The 20113-nt window shown below is 40.3% G+C and overlaps 3 protein-coding genes and 1 pseudogene across 5 annotated transcripts; 2 read left to right on the top strand and 2 right to left on the bottom strand.

Annotated features, from left to right (window-relative positions):
• The first annotated feature begins 724 nt into the window (after positions 1-724).
• On the top strand, positions 725-2500 carry LOC141840629 (NAC domain-containing protein 21/22-like). Its single transcript, XM_074728671.1, has 3 exons — positions 725-968; positions 1086-1351; positions 1780-2500. The coding sequence occupies exons 1-3, from the start codon at positions 797-799 to the stop codon at positions 2218-2220; spliced, it is 879 nt and encodes a 292-aa protein (XP_074584772.1). The 5' UTR covers positions 725-796; the 3' UTR covers positions 2221-2500.
• A 4115-nt stretch (positions 2501-6615) lies between these two features.
• Positions 6616-7408, bottom strand: LOC141837513 (GDP-mannose 4,6 dehydratase 2-like; annotated as a pseudogene).
• Positions 7409-7789: 381 nt separating this feature from the next.
• LOC141841708 (uncharacterized) lies at positions 7790-9140 on the bottom strand. The gene is made up of 2 exons (XM_074729890.1): positions 8766-9140; positions 7790-8681 (listed from the first exon to the last, which is right to left on the bottom strand). The coding sequence occupies exons 1-2, from the start codon at positions 9088-9090 to the stop codon at positions 7912-7914; spliced, it is 1095 nt and encodes a 364-aa protein (XP_074585991.1). The 5' UTR covers positions 9091-9140; the 3' UTR covers positions 7790-7911.
• A 7965-nt stretch (positions 9141-17105) lies between these two features.
• Positions 17106-19871, top strand: LOC141839997 (uncharacterized). 3 transcript variants are annotated; one of them, XM_074727868.1, is made up of 3 exons: positions 17106-17368; positions 18238-18473; positions 18626-19871. In XM_074727868.1, the coding sequence occupies exons 2-3, from the start codon at positions 18249-18251 to the stop codon at positions 19487-19489; spliced, it is 1089 nt and encodes a 362-aa protein (XP_074583969.1). In that variant the 5' UTR covers positions 17106-17368; positions 18238-18248; the 3' UTR covers positions 19490-19871. The 3 variants fall into 3 exon arrangements, with proteins under 3 accessions (XP_074583969.1, XP_074583970.1, XP_074583971.1); XM_074727869.1 differs by lacking the exon at positions 17106-17368 and adding an exon at positions 17375-18122; XM_074727870.1 differs by lacking the exon at positions 17106-17368 and adding an exon at positions 17966-18146.
• Positions 19872-20113: the final 242 nt, after the last annotated feature.

Raw genomic sequence — 20113 nt, 5'->3', positions numbered from 1 at the left:
GTTTCAAATTATTTATAATATGTGAAAATAAATGATAATATAAGCTTTATTTTAATTAATTATTTAACTTAAATTAATACGAAGACAATTGTATCTTTTTAATAAATAAACTTGCAAAAATCTCGATATCATACTACAAACAAATAAGTTTAAATAAACTCAAAAAGATAAATTGAGAATAAGATAAATATATAAAGTTAAAAAATGGAAAAGACGAATTAAATAAACAGTTCGTCCACAATATATCATATTGAAAATTTTAACAATTGGCTTGATCACGTCCCGCCAATATAATTAATTTCACACGATGGATCTCCTAATTAATACTAATCTCAATCATATATATATATATATATATGAATGGAAACACGTAACGTCCTTAAATATATAAATATATATGATCTCTTCATGTACACTAGCAGCCCCATACATTTAATTATGATCTCAGTTAGTCACAAGCCACATCAGCTAGCTACCTTTCTTGTGTACATGGATATCTCATCAAATCTTTCTCCACAAGCATAATATTTGTTAGGGACACATAGCATCTTCCTAGAGATTATGACCGCCGCAAACACTGGAAATCATGACAACAATTGTGCTTCCAAACAGCAATTAAGGCACGTTTCATAAACCTAATCATATTAATTATGTGTCCCTCTATATGTCTGCGTGTGTGTATGTATATATCTATATATATATAATGCGCGCAGGGAAGCTTTGAAGAGTACCTGTCTGTCTTGAGCTTTGGAGTCTCAAATTCTTGAAGGCTCCGACTTAATTTAGGGTTCAGGCTATGGATTTAAGGTACATTGAGTCCACCCTCCCGGCCGGGTTCAGGTTCTGCCCCAGCGACGAGGAGCTTCTGTGCTACTACTTGCAGAAGAAGGTGACGACTAATGATAGGGCTTCTCAAGGAACCATGGTGGAAGTGGATTTGCACACTCACGAGCCATGGGAGCTTCCAGGTCAATTTCGTAGTCATTGCTATATACTTGTTCGATCGAGATTTATATAAATAAATATATATATATATATACACACAGTCTGTTTAATTTATCGTTGTTTGTATATTTGTAAATCAGAGGCGGCGAAGCTGAACAAGAACGAGTGGTACTTCTTCAGCTTTCGCGATCGGAAGTACGCTACTGGGTGGCGATCCAACCGAGCGACCAAAAGCGGATACTGGAAAGCAACGGGGAGAGATCGAACGGTTTGCGATCCCAAGAGCCGTGAGGTCGTCGGGATGAGGAAGACATTAGTGTTCTACGAAGGGAGGGCTCCGAACGGGAGGAAGACCAACTGGGTCATGCATGAATTCAGACTAGAAGCGCTGCATACGCCACCCAAGGTATTAATTGATTTTTTAAGTAATTTTATTCTTCTTCAGATTGTTTGTTTAATCTCAGGCTCTGTTAGTTAGTTAAGTAGGATATATGCACAAGAACATCACCCAAAAAGAATCATAAAATCTATTGTCCATTAATTGGGATGAAGAGGTATGGTATCCCATCCTCATCCCGCAGCCACTTGTAGTTCTTGGTGGTAGATTGTGGAATACATTAAAAAAAACAGAAAAAGAATATATGATTAAAAGAATGATAATTTGATTCGATAAGACTGCTTATTTTTCTAATTATATGTTTATACACTACTCATATTTGCAATTAATAAAATAAACTCTTATTGATGTTATATATATATATAATTATTTTGCTGTCAAACGAAACAGTCTCTAACTTGTGGGTTCTTAATTCTTGGTTGCACATGCTGTAACAGGAAGGCTGGGTACTGTGCAGAGTATTTAACAAGAATAAAGGGGGCCCAGTGAAGTACACCTCGGAGAATGAGCAGGAGAATACCGGCAACTCGAGCTGCTTCTCGTCAGTGTACATGGACTTGGACTTGTCTCCTCCTCGTCATGATCAGCAAATGCCTGATTCGAGAGCGTGCCATGGACACGTGACGACCTCAGCATTCCCCCTTCTCCCGCAGCAGGAGGGCACCAAGTCAAGCACCTTGCTCGACTTGGCATGGCTGCATTTCGACTTCCTCGAGTCAAAAGGCAGTGGCGAAGACGGTGGCTTGCTGTTCGACATGGGTTTGGATGAAGGAGAACATGACCATGAGCTCCTGGGAGGAGGAATGGATGGCAACTTTGGAGCCTCAAGTGGCGTAGTCGTTCCAGGTGGAAACAGCAACGCTCAGGCCTTCTTCTGAAAGTAAAAGCCAACACTCTAAAATTCTTTCATCTGGTTCAAAACTTCATCCGAGTTATCAATATTGTAGGTATGCAAAAGATTGTACTATATTTCAGATCAATAGTTGGAGCACCTCATGTACAGCAGTTTTTTTTTTTCAAATTCAAGGCAATAATTAAGCAAATTGCTGTACAAGTTTAATCTTTTGATAGGTTGCATGGGTAGAATTTGTGGCAAAATGATACATTAATTTGTAACTACTTCGATTGAAACTTAAGGTGCTTCGCGCTCATTAATCATTTTTATGATAGAACTGAGACTCATTTCAATTCGACAAATTCAAATATTTAATGAGCAGATCATTGAATCTTAATTTGTTCTGTGAGACATAATCCCATAAAGATCGTACTTGATGGTATAAAAAGTGACTGACCTCCTATTACAATGAAAACAAATTCTATAAAGGTTCCGTCAAATTTTCTATGGAAGACGAGTTCTTTACTATTGGATGATATTCCAACTTAAAGAGCAAGGAAAATGCAAAAAGAAATAAAGGTCATGCAGCGGTAACTTGTTTCTTGTCTGGTGTTCCTCGTGGTTGCTAGAGAATCTTTGCCAGAGAGATAGAAGATAATTTATTGAATTGAAATTACAAACTCAACTTCAAATTTATCTACAAGATGACTTGAATTGAAAATTGCAAACTATCAGTTTAGGTTAGGCTGATTTGCTTCGTTGACAGCGTTGCCAAGTGCTCGATGTGATCTTATAGTTGTTCGCCGAACTACCGAATGGTATTGCCCAAGCCTGAGTAGATCATTACTGGTTGAGTTGACCGACTACCGAGTCGAGTAGGCGACTATCGAGCCAAGCTGTCAAGTACTGATTTGACATAGTCTCTAAATAATCTCGAGTGAGTCACTTGAGTGCCAAGTCTGGATGATGCCGAGTTGGGATTCCACGTGCTCGATTGATGTTTGTCGCCCGAGTGTCAAGTACTAAGGAGGAGAAGCCAAGTACTTCCCGAGACAATCGAGTTGCCTGACTTTTCGAGTCAAAAATAGAATCGCCCAATTGTTGAGTTTGAATGGATCCCCAATCGAGAAAAGAAATGTCAAGATTTGCATTCAACACAATTTCAAATTCATCTCCCTCCAATGATGCTCTGAGGTTACGTGGAACGTCTGTTTCCCATGATACAACATCACAACCATGTACTCAACCAAGCACTGGTTGATCATGACGAACCGAATTAGTACCTGAAAGCCATCACAAAGAGTAGTCGAGCATGTGCACTGGCTAAAAGAAGATGGGGAACGAAAGTAGAAACTTCTGTTTCTTGAAGTAAATCCTCTTTTGTCTGAGGTCGCAACCTCCTTAGTGACATAGAAAAGTCTAGAAGCCATCAAATTTGTATGTCAACTTCAATTATTAATTTATTTTATTGGGAACGAATTATAGGGTCAGCCACGTATCAATGGAAAGCTACGGATGCCTAATTTCCAACAAAAAAAAATAGTGCTAAAAAATAATATTCCTACAATAAATTATGATAATTTTGACTAAGGTCAGTTAAGCTGGACATGGTACTTGAGAAAAGTTCATAATGGTGCTTGAGAAAGGTTCATAATGGTGTTCGAGAAAGAGAAAAGAATGGTGCTCGGGAAAGAGAAAGGGTTTCTAACGGTGCTCAGAAAAATTTATAATGGTGCTCAGAAAGATTTTAATGACCAAATGACTAAACTACTCCAGAAATTAACATGCTACTTGAGAAGTTCAGAGGGTCAACTTTTGATATTCTTGATGAATTTTTTCTTTGTACTTGAAAGCTGACAAAACCTTTAATACCTTTGTATGCTTTCTTCATTGTTAAATTCATTTGTCATTCTCAAATCCTTAGGAAATATAAACCTCAATTAATGCATATTGACTCATCTTGGTGGATTGTTCCAAATCTAGCCTTTAAAAGTCCATCTTTTGTATTACTAGAGATAGATAGTTTTTAATTTTGAGATTAAAATATATTGTAAACTTTTAAGCTTGCTAGAAGATTTATCTTCTTATTATTATCTCTATAAACTTTTGGTGGATTTTCTAGAGTAACGAAGATTCAGTTATTACCTTCTATTTCTCCTATATTTTCTAGTGTCACATAGGAGGCCAAATAAAGATCATTACTTGCCTAACTATGAAACATCAATCGCCGATCATTAATGGTTGTCCGTTTCACTCGATAATTACAGATTCTCTATTAATCAGTGATTACACTCAAACACTAATCAACTTGGTTCAATACAAACCAGATCCTAAATTTCCACCCCTTGCACGGACACACATAAGAAAGAATCTCTCTCCATTCTTATATTGACAATTCTAATGATTGTTATCCAATATAAATCAACCATCAAACTACAACACTCTTAACGTGGGACTAAAGACTCCACTCGCGCCACAATACTCTAATGATTGTTCACAATCCTTTCCTCCACCTCTTTTTCCATTCACATTTTCAACTATCATTTCCTCAACATCGAGCTAACTGCCAAACTGATGAATCATTGCCACGCGACGTGAGTGGTATGAAAAGATAAAGATAAATACCCAGATAAAAGTTTAAGAGAATAATAAAACAATCAGTACTAAAAAATATCCTGTAGTTTACCTGTTATACAATAAACCATGATCCACAACTGATCTTAGGGCATAAATTATTCTTCCAAACATTGCTAGAAAAAGGAAGAGGATCAAATGATCTACTATCATGGACTTCCTGAGGGAAAATAAAACCAGAAATCCATCTCTAAAGAAAGAAAATTTCCTAAATTAAGAGAAAAGAATTTAAGCAGTAATGACTCAGTAATATTGAGTAGAAACAAGGAAAAAACACAATATGGAAATTCTTGAAATGGCTTACTCATAATCACTAAGGGAGATTTCAATCCACCAATATATGTATATATAATTGCTATAGTAAACCTTTGCCTTCAATGATTCATTGCCAGCAGGCACCCTAAAAGCTTTTAATCTAGTTAGCTAACGTGCCCTGATGTTTAAAGTGGTTTATCTTGAAACAAAGATAAACTGACACTGAATATGACTGCAAAGTTTATCTAGCAGTGATGTAAAAAGATTGGAGACTTGGAGTGAACTCTTCAAGTGAGCCTAAGAGAAAATTCATTTGTAATATTCCTAGTAACTCTAGCACTAGTAAGTATGTTATCATACATGTCCTCTATCACACAAATATACTTATAATATATTCTTTCTTTATGAAAGAACATTGAAGCTACATTATGATAAGCAACCATTGGAAACCATTGAAAAGAGTAACTATGAGAATACAACCATGCAATTTTGAAATTTGAAAGCGTTAGCATGCTTATTTTGGTATTTGAGGATTTTTACTAAAGAAACATAGGTACTTGAGTTGCTAACCGGACAAATTTTTATTAAGGCCATTAACTCTTTTACATTTTTTCTGAGCTTATAATTCTATAAAAGTGAACATTGTAAATCTTTTGATGGAGTTTTTGAATGAATGAATATCAGTTTATCTTTATCTTTCTTTAAGATGGATTCTTTCTCACTCTCTTAAAAGGTAAATTTCTTATAAGAAGATAGCTTTTGTTTAGTTGGTTGGCCTATTGATTGCAGCATCAATGTTATCTTCTTGACGACTTGTTCTTCCTCAAGGATTGGCAAAGGAGATAACTACGCAAATGACCTCATACAAGATTCAAGGATTTCCATTTTTTTTTATTTTGCTTAGAATTAAGAGTACAATGTTGTCCAATTTCAACAATAGGAAGAATAGTGCAAATGCGTTTTCTTGGTTTGATCCTCAACTGAATGTTTTTTCAAGTATAACTTCTCGTTCAGATAACCAATTAGTTTAAGATAATCATCTACTTAAAATAAAACAAAATAAAAAAGAATATAACGCATAATTGCAAGAAATCTCAACCGGCAATATCCTTGTGTTATGGAGGGAAAAAATGAAACCGAAAATAAATAATTAGTACACAGATTAAAAATTGGGATGATTAGAGACAAAAGAGGAATGAGGCGAAGATTAGGGAATCGTACCTTCCAATTGGGATGATGTTGGTGAATGAACGCCGAGAGAGTGTGCATTGGTCGATCCAGGAATATAGTCTTCGAACAGAATCAGCGCTCGATCGCTTGTCCGCCGCAAACCTAGAAAAACCCTTTCTTGCTCTCTGCCCTCGTCCGGTAGCCGAGAGATGTGGCTGCTTAGACATGTAACAAACTTTGAACTGGCTCAGTTATGAGACGTATGGTGAAAAGTGATATCTGTGACAAAATACAACCAAAGGTACATCACGGTATAATCGAGTACCAAACTCACTGTGACAAAAGTGAAAACTTAGGGTAATTTGATCGAACAAACTATTCAAAACAACCAACCGCAGAAATGGATCCGAGCTAGGGCTGCTGGTGGGCGTCGATATATCCGGCGTCCGCGAGCGCCTTCTCCCTCTTGGCCGACGGCGCGGGTGATTTTGCGGGTCACGAAGTTCTCGCCGCGGCGGGGGCTCTCGTGGTTGAAGAGGATGCCGTTGCAGGCGAAGAGCCCGTAGGCCTCGCGGTAGTTGACAGTGTACCCGTGGGCAGCAACCTTGGCGGCCGCGTAGGGGTATCGCGGGTGGAAGGGGGAGGTCTCCGACTGGGGCGGCGGCGTGGAGCCGAACATCTCCGAAGATCCAGCCTGGTAGTAGCGGGCGGGCTTGGGGGAGCACCTGACGGCCTCGAGGAGGCGCAGAGCGCCGGTGGCGACAACGTCGGCGGTGTAGTCGGGGATCTTGAAGGAGACGGCGACATGGGACTAGGCGGCGAGGTTGTAGACCTCGTCAGGGAGGAGGGCGTCGACCCAGCGGCGGAGGGAGGAGGCTTCGGAGAGATCGGCATAGTGAAGCTTCATCCAAGCCTTGGCGGCGTTGTGGAGATCGAAGTTGAGGTGATCTAGGCGGGAGGTGTCGAAGTTGGAGGAGCGGCCGAAGAGACCGTGCACATCGTACCCCTTCCCCTGCAGGAACTCCGTCAGGTACGACCCGTCCTGCCCCGTGATCCCGGTGATCAGGGCCACCTTCCACTGATCGCCGGGAATCGACCTTGGGACTGCGGAGGCGGCATTTGCCTTCTCTTTGTTCTTGTTGACGCCGTTGTTGGATTCATGGGACGCCATGTTTTCCAGATTTGCGGAAGGGGAGGACACTGGAGAGGAAGAAGAAAAGGTTATAGAAAAATTATGAACGGAAAAAGAAACAAAAATGTCAATTAAAACTTATCAACGGTCGAGATTTTAACCCATATAAATCGGACGACTAGAGATAAATCCATCATAGAAATTGTCTATAGAAAATCAGATTAATTCGGACGAGGCTTCACGCGGTTATTCTTCATTCTAGAATATTATATCTAGAAAATTTTAGCTTAGACGACAACATTCGAAATTTTCAATTCAATTCGATTTTTTTTTTTTAGTCTATGAATGAGATCGTTTAAATATTTCGGCAAAACACAATAACAATATGAATATTATTATATTATTAACGTAACACTCTATGTATTTGGACACTTATTTATTCCATAATACACACACAGTTAAGACGAAACAATAAATATGCCATAAATATACAATTTTTTAAATTGCATTCTTATTAGATACTCCAAATTAGTATAAATAAAATCAGTATTGCGCCACGTCGACGACGCCGGCGGCAGGACGGTAAATGCACTTGGCGCAAGTGGTGGAGAGGAAGGACGGAAGCTGGTACTTGTCCTCGCCGCCCATCATTGGCATCGCCACCCCCTTCTTCACCGGGCTCACGTAGTCCGGCCGGTACGTCTGCCCCAAGACCCCCTCCACCTTGTCCGTCAGTCGCTTGAATTGGAACTGCATTTCCAGGTGCGCGAACGCGTCGCCCGCCGGCAGCCGGTAATTGTGTGCTCTGTCATCCTCCGCCGTTATCGGCACCACCTTGACGTCCACCTCCACCAGCCCAGAGACCGTCACCTTCGCGCTATTCCTATCCGCCGTCCTCTCCACCACTACCTCCCGCTGATCTACTTTAATAATCTCATCGATTTCTTCTCCATTCGACTCCGGTAGCGCGCGGCGCCACTCTGCGTCGCCGTCGGCAGGGAGATCTACCTCCTCGCCGTCCCAGAGGACGGCAAGCGCGTCGAGGTGGTCGTCCCACTTGGCGACGCGCTGAGCGGCCACGACCAGCACGTGAGAGTCGAATATGACGGCGAGGGACTGCACCCAGGTGAAGTCGCGGGAGCGCCCCTCAGGCCGCCACCCGATGAAGTGGGCGTTGATCTGGAACTGCTCGTCGGAGACCAGCGAGAAATTGCCATCCTTGGTGCCGTGGAAGTAGAACATTTGGCCGTCACCTCCCACGAACCGGGGGTCGTAGCAAACGGAGCCATAACCCCGGCAATTGGGAAGTCGATCTGCGAGGCCAGGACATGGAAGAATTGATCAGAGAAAACGGAAGATGACTCAAGAATTTGAGTTGAAATCTAAGGAATTAGTACGTCTGCAGGTGGTCTCGCAACGTCTGCTGCAGTCGGCGAAGCAGCCCTTGACGCGGCGGTTGTGGCGGGGCTTGCGCTGGGGGCACTGGGAAGGGCACTCGATGGTGCGGTAGTGGCAGCGGCCGCGAGCGAGGCAGAAGAAACGCTCCTGGCCGGTGCCCCTCCTCGGGTCGAGGACGATGTAGTGGGTGGAGGCTGCGTCGAACCGCCCCCTGCCTCTGCCATTGTTGTTGTTCCTCTGCGCCGTCGTGGCCTCCATGGAGATCATCGCGGTCATGACCACGACCGCGATCGCAATGGAAAACGTCAAGCCCCTGAACGCCATGGCTGTCCCACCTCTCCGTTTCCGCAAGTGCTGGGCGAGGAAAGACTGGTATTGTGCATATACTCGCTGACAAGTGAGATAGTCTTATAGCAGGCAGATTTAGTGTACTGGATCGATTGAGTGTAGATGGGAAGATTAATGGAGTTGAGTACTTGACAAGCAGAAGAAGCCGACTAAAAACGCGGCAAAAAAGGGCGCGTTCCTTATCGTCAGAAGCGTCATATATTATAAAATATTAGAGAGGGATCTAGTCCTATTTTTTATATTTAAAATATCTTTGTTTCCGTAATTTAGTTATAACTTTTTATCAAAATAATAATAATAATAATTTTATTAATATTATTCTTTTTAGAAGAAAAATAATATTAAAATAAATATATTTTTAGAAGAAAAATAGGAGAGAATGTCCTTTTTATTGTTTTGCCGAAAAGATTATTGGCAGTGAAATGCCACGAAAGGATTTGCCGAGAGTACAACTAAATTTTATGTTAATATAAAATATATTATATGTATAATTTTAGAGAAACGGCAAAATGCTTTGATAAATTAATTCCAGAAAAAACTGCCTGTTGAGTTAATGTATACCATTTTCATATTTTCTCTCTGTTTTTTTTTTTTGTGTTTGAGAAAAAAGTTTAATTGTGCTTTATTTTTCTACAAGCTGAGTTATGTATCGGATTGTCGTTTTGGACTAAATTACTTCAAATTGTTTAACTTAATCCAAGTTGTCAAGCTAAAAGTCTGTTCTATTACGCAAAGTCTCCTTGATCCTGCCGTAGGTCGGCATGCAAATATGAGTAATTATAGGGGTGTGTTTGATAATGATCAAAACAAATTAACAAAAAGCATTTTTGACAAAATGCTCAATTCACCCAAGACAATAAAATATATTTATAAGTCGGCAAAAAATTTCTGAAAATTTTCGAAAGCACCAACACTTTGACATTATTACATTAATAAGTCTCCCCCTGAATGTTTAATCAGTAATTAAAGTCCACTGCTAATATGACGGTTCCGTTAATTTAGCTATACCTTGGGTCTGGAAAATTAACAACGTCAAAGTTATTGCACTTTGACTTAATTAAACAAGTTGTTCTTACTTCGAGATTATACTTAATTTACAAATGTTTAATCGTGTAGCTTAAAATATAGCACATGGGCCAGTTTGTACTTGCAAAACTTAATAATTAATTAGTATCAATAGAGAAAAACACTAGTGGTATAGTAAATAAACAAAGGCAAGTGTGCCATGATCAGGGTGTATGAGCTGAAATGACTTAGAACAAATGCTTTGATATTATAGTGGTATAAGAAAACAAATGATTGATGATCACTCTACTCTACGTGTAAAATAAAGTCTAATGCATTTAGTTTCATCTTAACGTTAAACAAAGAGTGCAAGTAATGGTTAGTCAAATATTTCAAAATCTTTTGAGAACCTTTTTTTTTTTCTTAATAACTTTGACTGTGAAGAAACTTCTTGTTTTTGGGTTCAAAAAGTTAGAATAGGTCATGGAGTTCGATAGGAACCATACATTTGTTTGCATAGTTGCAATAGCAATCCAATCTGTTTATGTTTGTCATCAAGACATTTATTATTTATATATTTTTTAAAATAGGAAAATTAGGAGAAATAAACTTGGATTTTATCTTGCATGGGAAAAATTCACTGGAAACAGTTATGCTAGATCATTGCCACAAGTGTGTAATAATTTATCCTAATGACTCATTAGGTATTGATGGTATCTAGAGTTACTCTGAGTAACCAATCTCATTTTTTTAGTCTAGATTCTCTTTTCGAACACTCCTGACTCACTAAGTTGCTCACTTGAATATTCGACCTTCATATTATAGTTTTCCACTCAGACTTGAGATACTATAGTACCCGGGATGCTACGGTACTCAGAATGCTATGATACCCCAAAGCTCTACATTGCTCACCTACTCAAGATGTTACAATGTTTGTGATGCTACAGCACCCAAAAAAATGCTTAGGGACTTACACTTTTAACACTCACCATTCGCCAGAACATCCCACTCGGACTTGGGAGACTCACTTGGAAACTTGGGTACTCAGCCAACAACCTAACACTCAACTTCAACATCTGCCAACTCATCGCTCATCCTCAACCTTCGACAAATAGTGCACTCAATGACTTGACAACCTTTGACAAATCACGCATCTAGCAAACGGCCCAATAACCTCCAACAACTCACATAGAAGATGACACTCAGCTAATATCCCAACAATATTAGAGGTACGGTCTAATAGTTGTCGATCTTGCATGGTGTCCTATCACCCTTCGTGTGATTGTCTATGTCGACATTCCCTTTCTTTGGCTATGTAAAGATCGACGGAGGTTAGTGATGGTATGTTGATTTTTTTATCACACACAGAGATTATTTATGCAATCGACCTTATGTCAAAGTTGACCAGGTTGACCAAGCGAAAGTTGACTAAATTTAATTTTGATGCATGATCAATATGTTAGTTTGATATCAAATATGTCAAAGCTGACTAAATACTTGACGGTAGAGGAAAGTCCAATTAAATCAAAGTTAATTGAACATTTGGTGATCAAAAGTCCAATAGAAAGTTGACAAAAGCAAAGTCCAAGTGGGTCAAGATTGATTGGACATCTGGTGATTAGAAGTTCAAGTGGATTAAAGTTGATCAGATACTTGATGATCGAAAGTCCAATGGAAAATTAGCAAGAGGAAAGTTCGTATGGGTTAAGGTGAACCGGACACTTGACACGAGATAGAAAGTTCAAGTCAGTTATGGAGAACTGGACACTTGATGATGATTGAAATTCTGGTATATCAAGGTTGATCGGATGTTAGACAATAAAAAATCTTAACAAGTCAAGATTGATCGGATGCTAGGCAATGAAAAATCCTTGTAGGCCAAAGGTGACTGGTTTACTCTAATGAAAGAATTTAAAGCTCCAATAAATACAAAGGGAAAACCTCTTCCGAAGAACAAATGGAATAAGGAGCAAACTCGAAAATCTAAGGCAATTGAAAATGTAACTAAATTGTTACTTAATATTTTGTCTAATAATATTTTATGCAAGATAGGTACCTATCAATATGTCAAGGAGCTACATAGCAAGATGGTCTAGCTCCATGAAAATTCGTCATTGGCACAAAGTGAAGACGAGCCCAAGAAGAGAGACTCGTTGACACTAGAGCACGATAATTCAAAGGTTGAGAGGTGCTCAACATTGAAGGAGGATATTGAAGAAACATCCACCTCAAGGATTAAGAGGGAGCGTAGGTCATTGACATTAGAACAAGAAGAAACCTCAACTTCCTGAGCTAATGAGAAAGCTTGTACTGCTCCTATCAACAAAGAAAGCTCAATTTATGAAAGTAAGACAAGCTCAACTTATAAAAATAAAAATCATATTATATGCTTTAAGTGTAGGAAGAAGGGATATTATAAGAGTAAATGTCACAAATTGAAGAAGAAGAAGACTTAAGTGAAATCGAGGGTACAAGAGAAGACAAAGGAGATCAAATTTTTGATACATAAAAGCAAGGAGCATATTATATGTTTCATATGCAATCAAAATGGGCACTATCAAAATTAATGTCCCCTTCAAATAAAAATAAAGAAAGAAGCTCAAAATAAGAGAGAGTACTTAAGACAAGATCTGAGGTATTATTAGTTAATGGTATTTTTTTATTTAAAGATAACAAACATGTTAGAAATAAATTTTATCACCTAAATGCAAAGTATTATGAAAATATAAAATATGAAAATTCTAAGAACAATTATATATCATATAATGTCAGAATTACTCTACCTAAGGATAGGAATAATCTAGAAGAAAAATTTAAGAAGACTAGATACATACCTAGAAAAAAAATAATCAAGCTATAAATGAGAAATCAAGGATTAATGACTTAGAAATGCAAAACCAGATTTCGAGGTCAAGACTTGATAAGTTAAAAAATACCACTTAAGAAATACTACTGTATGTCTGGATCGATAAGAGATTATTCCAAGTAATAAGAAAATATCTAAAGTAAAATCTCATTTGTAGAGTTATTTTCATTTTTATTTATATTTGTATTCATGTTTCTTGTTGTATTGTTGTATTTTTGTAAGACTAAGGGTGTACGAGACTTCTCCGTTTTGAAAGATGTCCAAAAATGATGATTTCTTAGTGTAAAGAGATCATAAGAGTGGACCCTTAGAATTAGTCACTTTAAAAAGACGGATACTTAATAAAATCAATGTATTATGCATGCAACGTCAAAATTGATTTAAGAATTTCATTGCACAATCAAACGACGATTATGAGATCAAGACGAGAAGCGATCGGAATTATTCATCCCTTTAACTCTCACGAGTCTCAACATAAACAACTATTCTCCACCAATAATCTCTTGTCTCTCTTAAGTATTTCTTTCTTTCTCGTATTTTCGAGAGCTCCGTCTTTCAACTAGCATTGACTTAACCGTTGGAGAGACTATGCTGGTAATGTCAGCTTCTAATGACGCATTTTGACTCAAAGTTTACCGAGAACATGCCGAAAATTTCTACCTCGAAGATGAAAGAAGAGGAGGAGCGTGAGCGGACAAAAAAAAAAAAGAAAAAAACACCATCAGGTATAAATCATATAAAAATGTTTCAACCTCATGCACAACATGTTGCGTGTGAACCATTCTTCCCTGCAAGCGACCGAAACCGTCCATTTCAATGGATTACATCGAATTAGGCCTGACCCATCATCTTCCATTCAATTAGGCCTTCATTTTCTGTTGTTTTTCCAATCAGATTAGGTCCGTCTCTTTGTCGGATTGCCCGCAATTTTCCAAACCTACTGAATCTACCGCACTTATGCACTAATACGGTCAATCGGAGTGAACCGATCGAACCAAACCGATTGAAATAATTTATTAAAACGAACCGGCAGCATGTGACCCACGCGAACTCCCCGCGCCACTAACACGTGCTCAATAATGACACCGACTCTTTTTTGGGAACTGGCATTCGTCTAACTTACGAACACCAGACACGTCGGAGGAAGCGTCGGATTCGTTAGGCTTCTCGTACGTGGCGGTAGTTAATTCGTCCTCGCGGCTGTCCCTCCGACTCGCTGGCTGTGCCGTGTGCCTAGGCCAGCGGCTCTCGGCGTTGCGACTGTCGGTCACCGACGCTCTCGGTCATTGTCGAATATTGTTATTATTCGTTTCCAAACTAATCAATTTGCTCCGTCTTATTCATCCGCTATTTCGGCATTAATTTGGTACATTTAATTCGGAAGAAAATAAAATAAATACGAAATAATAATATCAATAATAATAATATTTGGAAGAATAAAACGCATACCTACGGGGGTGCATACAAGTTGGAAGGCAGTGATGGCGATGGTGATCGCAGAATGCGAGTGGTGCGTCTTCATCAGCATGGTTTTATATATCTAGTAAGTCAGACCTCGCCAACCATGAGTGAGATCAAGTACCTAACCTTGTATGTTTTTGGTCGTGCAACACTATAATTTTTGTGGACGTGTATTAAAACAAAAATTAGATATTATACCATTGGCATTAAGAGATAATGCGCTATGTAATAAAAGTATGATTGATAAGTCATCTCCTAAATTAATCGATATAAAAATATTAAAATACTGATATAAAAAAAAAGTGCATGATGGAAGGAAATTCCTGGTTACAAGAAGACAAACTGAAACGTGAAGAATAAAAATGTGCGGCTATGCACGTCTAACATACGTGTTTGTAATTTTTTTTCTTACAAACTATAATTACGGTCAATTTTGTATTAGATGATTATGACGGTAAACGAATGAATAAATTTGGTATTCGATTTAATAAGAATTTTTTTATATTTGTTCAATACATACAAAATTAATTAAATGGATAAACTTGAATAACTTATTAAATTAAACGAATAAATTTGAACGCACATGTGTTCAACTCATTAATATTCATGAACTATATTCATTAATAAACTTTTTATTAATGAACTAAATGAATAAAATGTATTTCAAAATGAATAAATAAATTTATATTATACGAACTAAACAAATTTAAAATATAAATTTCAAATAGTAAAATAATTATGTAAAATGCGATAATGCTCACACCAAGCACCTCTCATCGTTTATCTTACGATTAGATGAATGGTGATAAATTAAGTACCGAGCGACTTCCTTTCAAATAATAAGATAAGTTTGAATTGAGAGTGAATCAAGTTCAAGCTAAGCTTGAATTAAGGTCAAGCTCATAAAAAAAATTTCTTCATTCCATCTAACTACTAATTTATTTCTCATTTAATAATCAATTTTAAGTGTTAACCATTACTAACGTGGTGTTATTTTTTGAAATCCAGAATAGTGCCAAAGTGGTATTGATTTTTAAAAATTAATAATAAATAATATGTTGGATTTAAAAAATAATAATATTTATTATTTAATCTAATATGAATAATTTTATTAATCCACTACTGTATCCAAATAAAAAAATTTTCATATATAATTATTTAATCGGATTAAAAAAATTGTCTGTATAATCCATATGCTTTTCTATGAGGTGAGCGAGGTGGCTCACGTGACGGAAACGCGTCGGTTCATGGCTGTGATCCATCTGGCGCCGTCGTGGGTGCATGTGCGGGTAACGAATAAAGTGTGCTGTGACGCACCAAACCCGCGGCACCCTCTTCCTCTTCACGTCGTAGGATTTGTTGAAAAGTTAAAAAGAGGAAATAATATTTTAATAGCGAGCGATCCCGAGACGAATACAGAATTTTCACACCCAAGATGCCCGCATAAGCCGCTGCGCGGTGGCCATGTGACGGCCTGCGACCTGTCAGAGAATTATGCGGTGCACGTCGTCGCTTTGCCTTCACGGAACGTCCCCCCTCCCACCCCCTCCCCCGTCATTCCCGGCGGGTTCAACGACGACCGTCGCTCGCAAGATGGACGGCCTCGACGCGTCTTGCGTTTGTCTATTTCTTCCTCCAGTCTAATGGGGATATTATCGATAGCAGAAGCTCAACTTTTTAAAAAAAATTATTTCTCTGTAACGTTAAATCTAAGAGATGTTTTATTTTTTTAAAAAAAATTGTTTTAGTTCACCTCTAAAATATCATGACAGAGTCAAATGCAAGAATGCTCAGAAGGAGTGCAACCTAAGTTAAAGTTAAATTTAGAAGGAGGCTCATCATTACTAGAAAGCATAAATCCAAACCACCACTCGTACCGTCACTTTACGTTTAAAAAAAGGAAAAATGATTTCAAAAAAATTGTTTTTTAAAAATGTAAATAAATGCAATCTAAATTAATGAGATTATACTGAATGTTTAAATATATATTACAAAATTAACACGCACAGTGTAGGCTATAGATCATATGCGTGAGTGAGATGTATATAGTTGACCAGATCCTTGTTTGACCAGACTTCCTTAAAAAGAGGACGAAATATATTTTAATTTTTAGTTCATGCTTGCATTGCACATTGGCGTGTTGAAGACTTTAGGAATATTTTATAATTACGTTCCACAGTGACAGCTACAGTAACATGGTTGTATCAGTCATCATCCACGAGTTTATTCCACAATTTTCCTTTGAAAATTATGCAATTTGATTATAATTAAAACCAGTATCAACCTGATCACGGATTAAAGGGTGTTTAGTTTACTGGGCACCAATTTTACTGTGACTAGGACAGACTTAGCAATTTAGGCACAGCATGGTGATAGAATTTAGAGAGAGAACGAATTTCCGTCGGCGTCCGGCACTGTATTGCGCGGGCCCCGCCGGCGATCAAGGTAGAGAGAGAGAGAGAGAGACGTCAGGATGATAGCGAAAGGGATGGACGGAGCCAGCTAGCAATGAGAGAGAGAGGATGGCTACCTTACCAATTGCTGACCAACCTGTGGGTCATCACAGTTAGATTGCACTCGTCCATGCAGTCGAGTTGGTGATCGAATGGTGGTGGAGTTTGCATCAATAATTAGATTGCACTCCACTAATTATAATCCCATTTCTCCGCTTAGCTAATGCTGGTGGAGGTGGCGCTGTTGTTGTTGCGGTGGTGGTGGAGTCATCGCCACCCCTCCTTTTTATTTCCCCTCTCTCTCTTTCTCCCCATACCGAGAAGTCTCCCTCTCCCCTCTCATCTCCCTGCACGAGTAGCTGACTCCTGCAACTAATCAAACAGGGAGCTCCGACAAGAGCTAATTCTGCACCAGCAGCTGGTCCCCGGCGAGCTTCTTTACTCGTTGAGGACGTGCATACACCTGCAGGTTAATTTTCATGTCAATTTTTTTGTTTCCTGGACCAAATAACGGTTCTTCTGCTCGCCTGATTTGTGCTCTCTCGCTCGCTCGCTCGCTGTCTTTGATTCGGGTCACACGAAAACAGAGCTTGATTCTTCTCTTCACGACGACTGTTCTCTCCCTTTTACTCAATGGTTTGTGAATAGAACTTGCTTGATTTGTGTCCACAACAAGTTTTTTTTTTTTACTGAATTGTTGGTGGATCTGTGGATTGGTTCATCTCGTGAAGGAGTCGTTCCCGTGCGAAGATATTTTTTCTTGGCTCTCCTTGCACGCTTCCTTTCTCGTCAGCTGCCATATCGTCTTTCCATTCACCTTCCTTTGGTCTTTGACTGCTTCCTTCGCGAAGAAGCAGTCTCCGCGGCGTCCTCCCACGCGGTGCCCGCCGCTGACCCGGAATCCTCCTGCCAAATTTGACGGCTAAAATGTAAATGTTATAGCTGTGATTGTGATTCGCCAAAGTCCTGCAATTTAGTTATTTGTTTAATTATCATTATTTCTGGAAACAAAATGGTCAAATTGCCGCTCAAGTGGGGGCGTTGATGCCGGGCCGTGGATTGGTAAAATGACGCGTCCAGACCAATCCACGAACGCCACGTCTGCGGAGTAGATCGCGTATTATTCTACGGCCTCCTGTCCCGCACGCAGATAAACCTTCCCTGCTCTCGGTCCCTGCGTCCCCCTGTTTTCTTTTCCGGTCAGCGCAGTTTGCATAGCGGCGGTATCCTGTTCATCTCTTACGCACGTATTCGATTTATTCGAACGTTCTCCAAAGCATTCCGTTAATGGCGTTATTGATTTGGCCTCGTCTCATTCATGGTCGTATGTGTGTGCAGAGAGGGAGGTGATGGAGGACGGCATGGGCGACCTGTTCGACCACATCGAGGACTTCCTCGACTTCCCCGGCGAAGAGGACGTGCTCGGGCTGTTGGAGCCCTGCGGCGGTGTGAGTGGCCGCTTTGCCGACGAGCTTTTAGGCGACGGCGTCGGTGAGGACTCGCTCGATGGCTTCACTGCAGCAGACAACAAGGCTGGGGTCGACTTCAGGAAGGAAGAGGACAAGCAAGGCCCTGTAAGTTTTCAATTCGGTCCGGTGATTGATTGGAATGAGAAAAACGAGATTTTAATTCCATAAAAACAAAGAAACTACTGTGCGATTTATATCAATAATTGTGGCCAAATTTTGATAATTAACGATCGATGTGGTGTTTGTGGAATTGGCAGTGGGATGAAATTGACATTGTGCAATTGGAATGGATGTCCAATTTCCTTGATGACCCTGAGTCTTCGCTTGGTCTCCATGGCGGCGGTGACGCGGTCGACAAAAGTGCCGCCAGCGACGACAGCCCTGGCGAAACTAAAGCCGATCAGCGCTGTTTCTTTCGCACTTCGAGCCCTGTCTCTGTGCTCGAAGCGAGCACGAACGCCGGTGGCAGGGGCATCAGCGAGTCGTCATCATCGTCCTCTTACTCTTCCTCGTCGACCTCTGCTTCCTACTTCATCGGCGGTAAGAAGGACGCTAGGGCGCCTGCTCCTCCTCCTCTCAGCAGGCCGGAGCCACCCGCGGTGTTAGCCGTTCCCGCTCGCGCGCGGACCAAGCGCGCGCGCCCGGCCGCATTCTTGCCCCGTCCCCACGTCGTCGTCCCCTGTTCCCCGCCGGCGCCAACCGATACGGTTGCGGCTCTCCCCTCTCCGCTCTCCGCCGAGAGCTTCGATGAGTCATCATTTCGTGCTCCGCCGCGGCCACTTCCCAGCAAAAAGAGCAAGAAGAGGAAGCATCCAAACGACGACGGGGACGACTCGTGCTCGCCACCGGCGGTGCGTAAGTGCTTGCATTGCGAAATCACCAAGACCCCGCAGTGGAGGGCGGGGCCTCTCGGTCCAAAGACCCTCTGCAACGCCTGCGGCGTCCGCTACAAGTCCGGCCGGCTCTTCCCGGAGTACCGCCCCGCCGCCAGCCCCACCTTCGTCCCCACCGTTCACTCCAACTCCCACAGGAAGGTTGTCGAGATGCGCATCATGGGCAACGACAACACTGTCATCACCGACGACTGCGATCTCCTCGAGTACATTCGCCGGCGAGCTTGAGACATACACGCAACAATCAACCCGCCATGAGCAACATGCATGCACACTCAATTAGCAGCAGCCAGATTTGGCAGATTTTTTTTTCTTTCCAATTTCTTAGGTTCAGAAATTATCCTGGTATCCGATTCCATTTTCTTTGACTATTCCATGTATTTCCCCTAAAATTTTGTACAGATGAGGTGGGAGAGGTGACGAGTGATGGGAGAACCACGACAGTAGCAGGTAGTGAGACATGTAGTTGTTATTGTTTAGTTAGAAGGAAGTCAAAGAAAGGAGATTAGCAGGGGGGGGTTTCTACGAAAGGGGGTTTAGCTTGATTGTCGAAGCTTGGTGTATTAAATTCTTTTTGCAGTCGATTGATTGATAGTGACTCAGTAGATTATAGTATTGCAGCTTGCTAATTGCATTTACTTTCTACTTTGCTCTTCTCGTTCAACATGCTGTGTCGTCTACTATACTCTTCATGCCCATGTTCAAAAACATGTGATCGTCGAGGAGAAAGAAGTTAAATTAAAGCCATTGTGATTTGTCGGCTTCAAACACTGCTTCTCATGTAAAATGGACAGCATCACAATCTGTTGTCTGTGCGTATAGCTAAGCTAAGCTAATCTATTTCTAAAGAGG

Source organism: Curcuma longa, chromosome 11 (assembly GCF_044706935.1).
Source record: "Curcuma longa cultivar G26 ecotype Majalengka, Jawa Barat chromosome 11, ITB_CL_G26_1.1, whole genome shotgun sequence".
Taxonomy (NCBI): Eukaryota; Viridiplantae; Streptophyta; class Magnoliopsida; order Zingiberales; family Zingiberaceae; genus Curcuma; species Curcuma longa.
The sequence above is the reverse complement of the archived record's forward strand: the minus strand, read 5'-3'. Positions and strand labels throughout refer to the sequence as shown.

Bases quoted from the DNA above. Each gene is read 5' to 3' on its own strand.
- LOC141840629 (XM_074728671.1), top strand. From the start codon at position 797: ATGGATTTAAGGTACATTGAGTCCACCCTCCCGGCCGGGTTCAGGTTC. The intron at 969-1,085 runs GTCAATTTCGTA...TTTGTAAATCAG, and splicing joins CGAGCCATGGGAGCTTCCAG to AGGCGGCGAAGCTGAACAAG. The intron at 1,352-1,779 runs GTATTAATTGAT...ATGCTGTAACAG, and splicing joins CGCTGCATACGCCACCCAAG to GAAGGCTGGGTACTGTGCAG.
- LOC141841708 (XM_074729890.1), bottom strand. From the start codon at position 9,090: ATGGCGTTCAGGGGCTTGACGTTTTCCATTGCGATCGCGGTCGTGGTC. The intron at 8,682-8,765 runs GTACTAATTCCT...CTGGCCTCGCAG, and splicing joins TTGCGAGACCACCTGCAGAC to ATCGACTTCCCAATTGCCGG.
- LOC141839997 (XM_074727868.1), top strand. From the start codon at position 18,249: ATGGAGGACGGCATGGGCGACCTGTTCGACCACATCGAGGACTTCCTC. The intron at 18,474-18,625 runs GTAAGTTTTCAA...TGGAATTGGCAG, and splicing joins AAGAGGACAAGCAAGGCCCT to TGGGATGAAATTGACATTGT.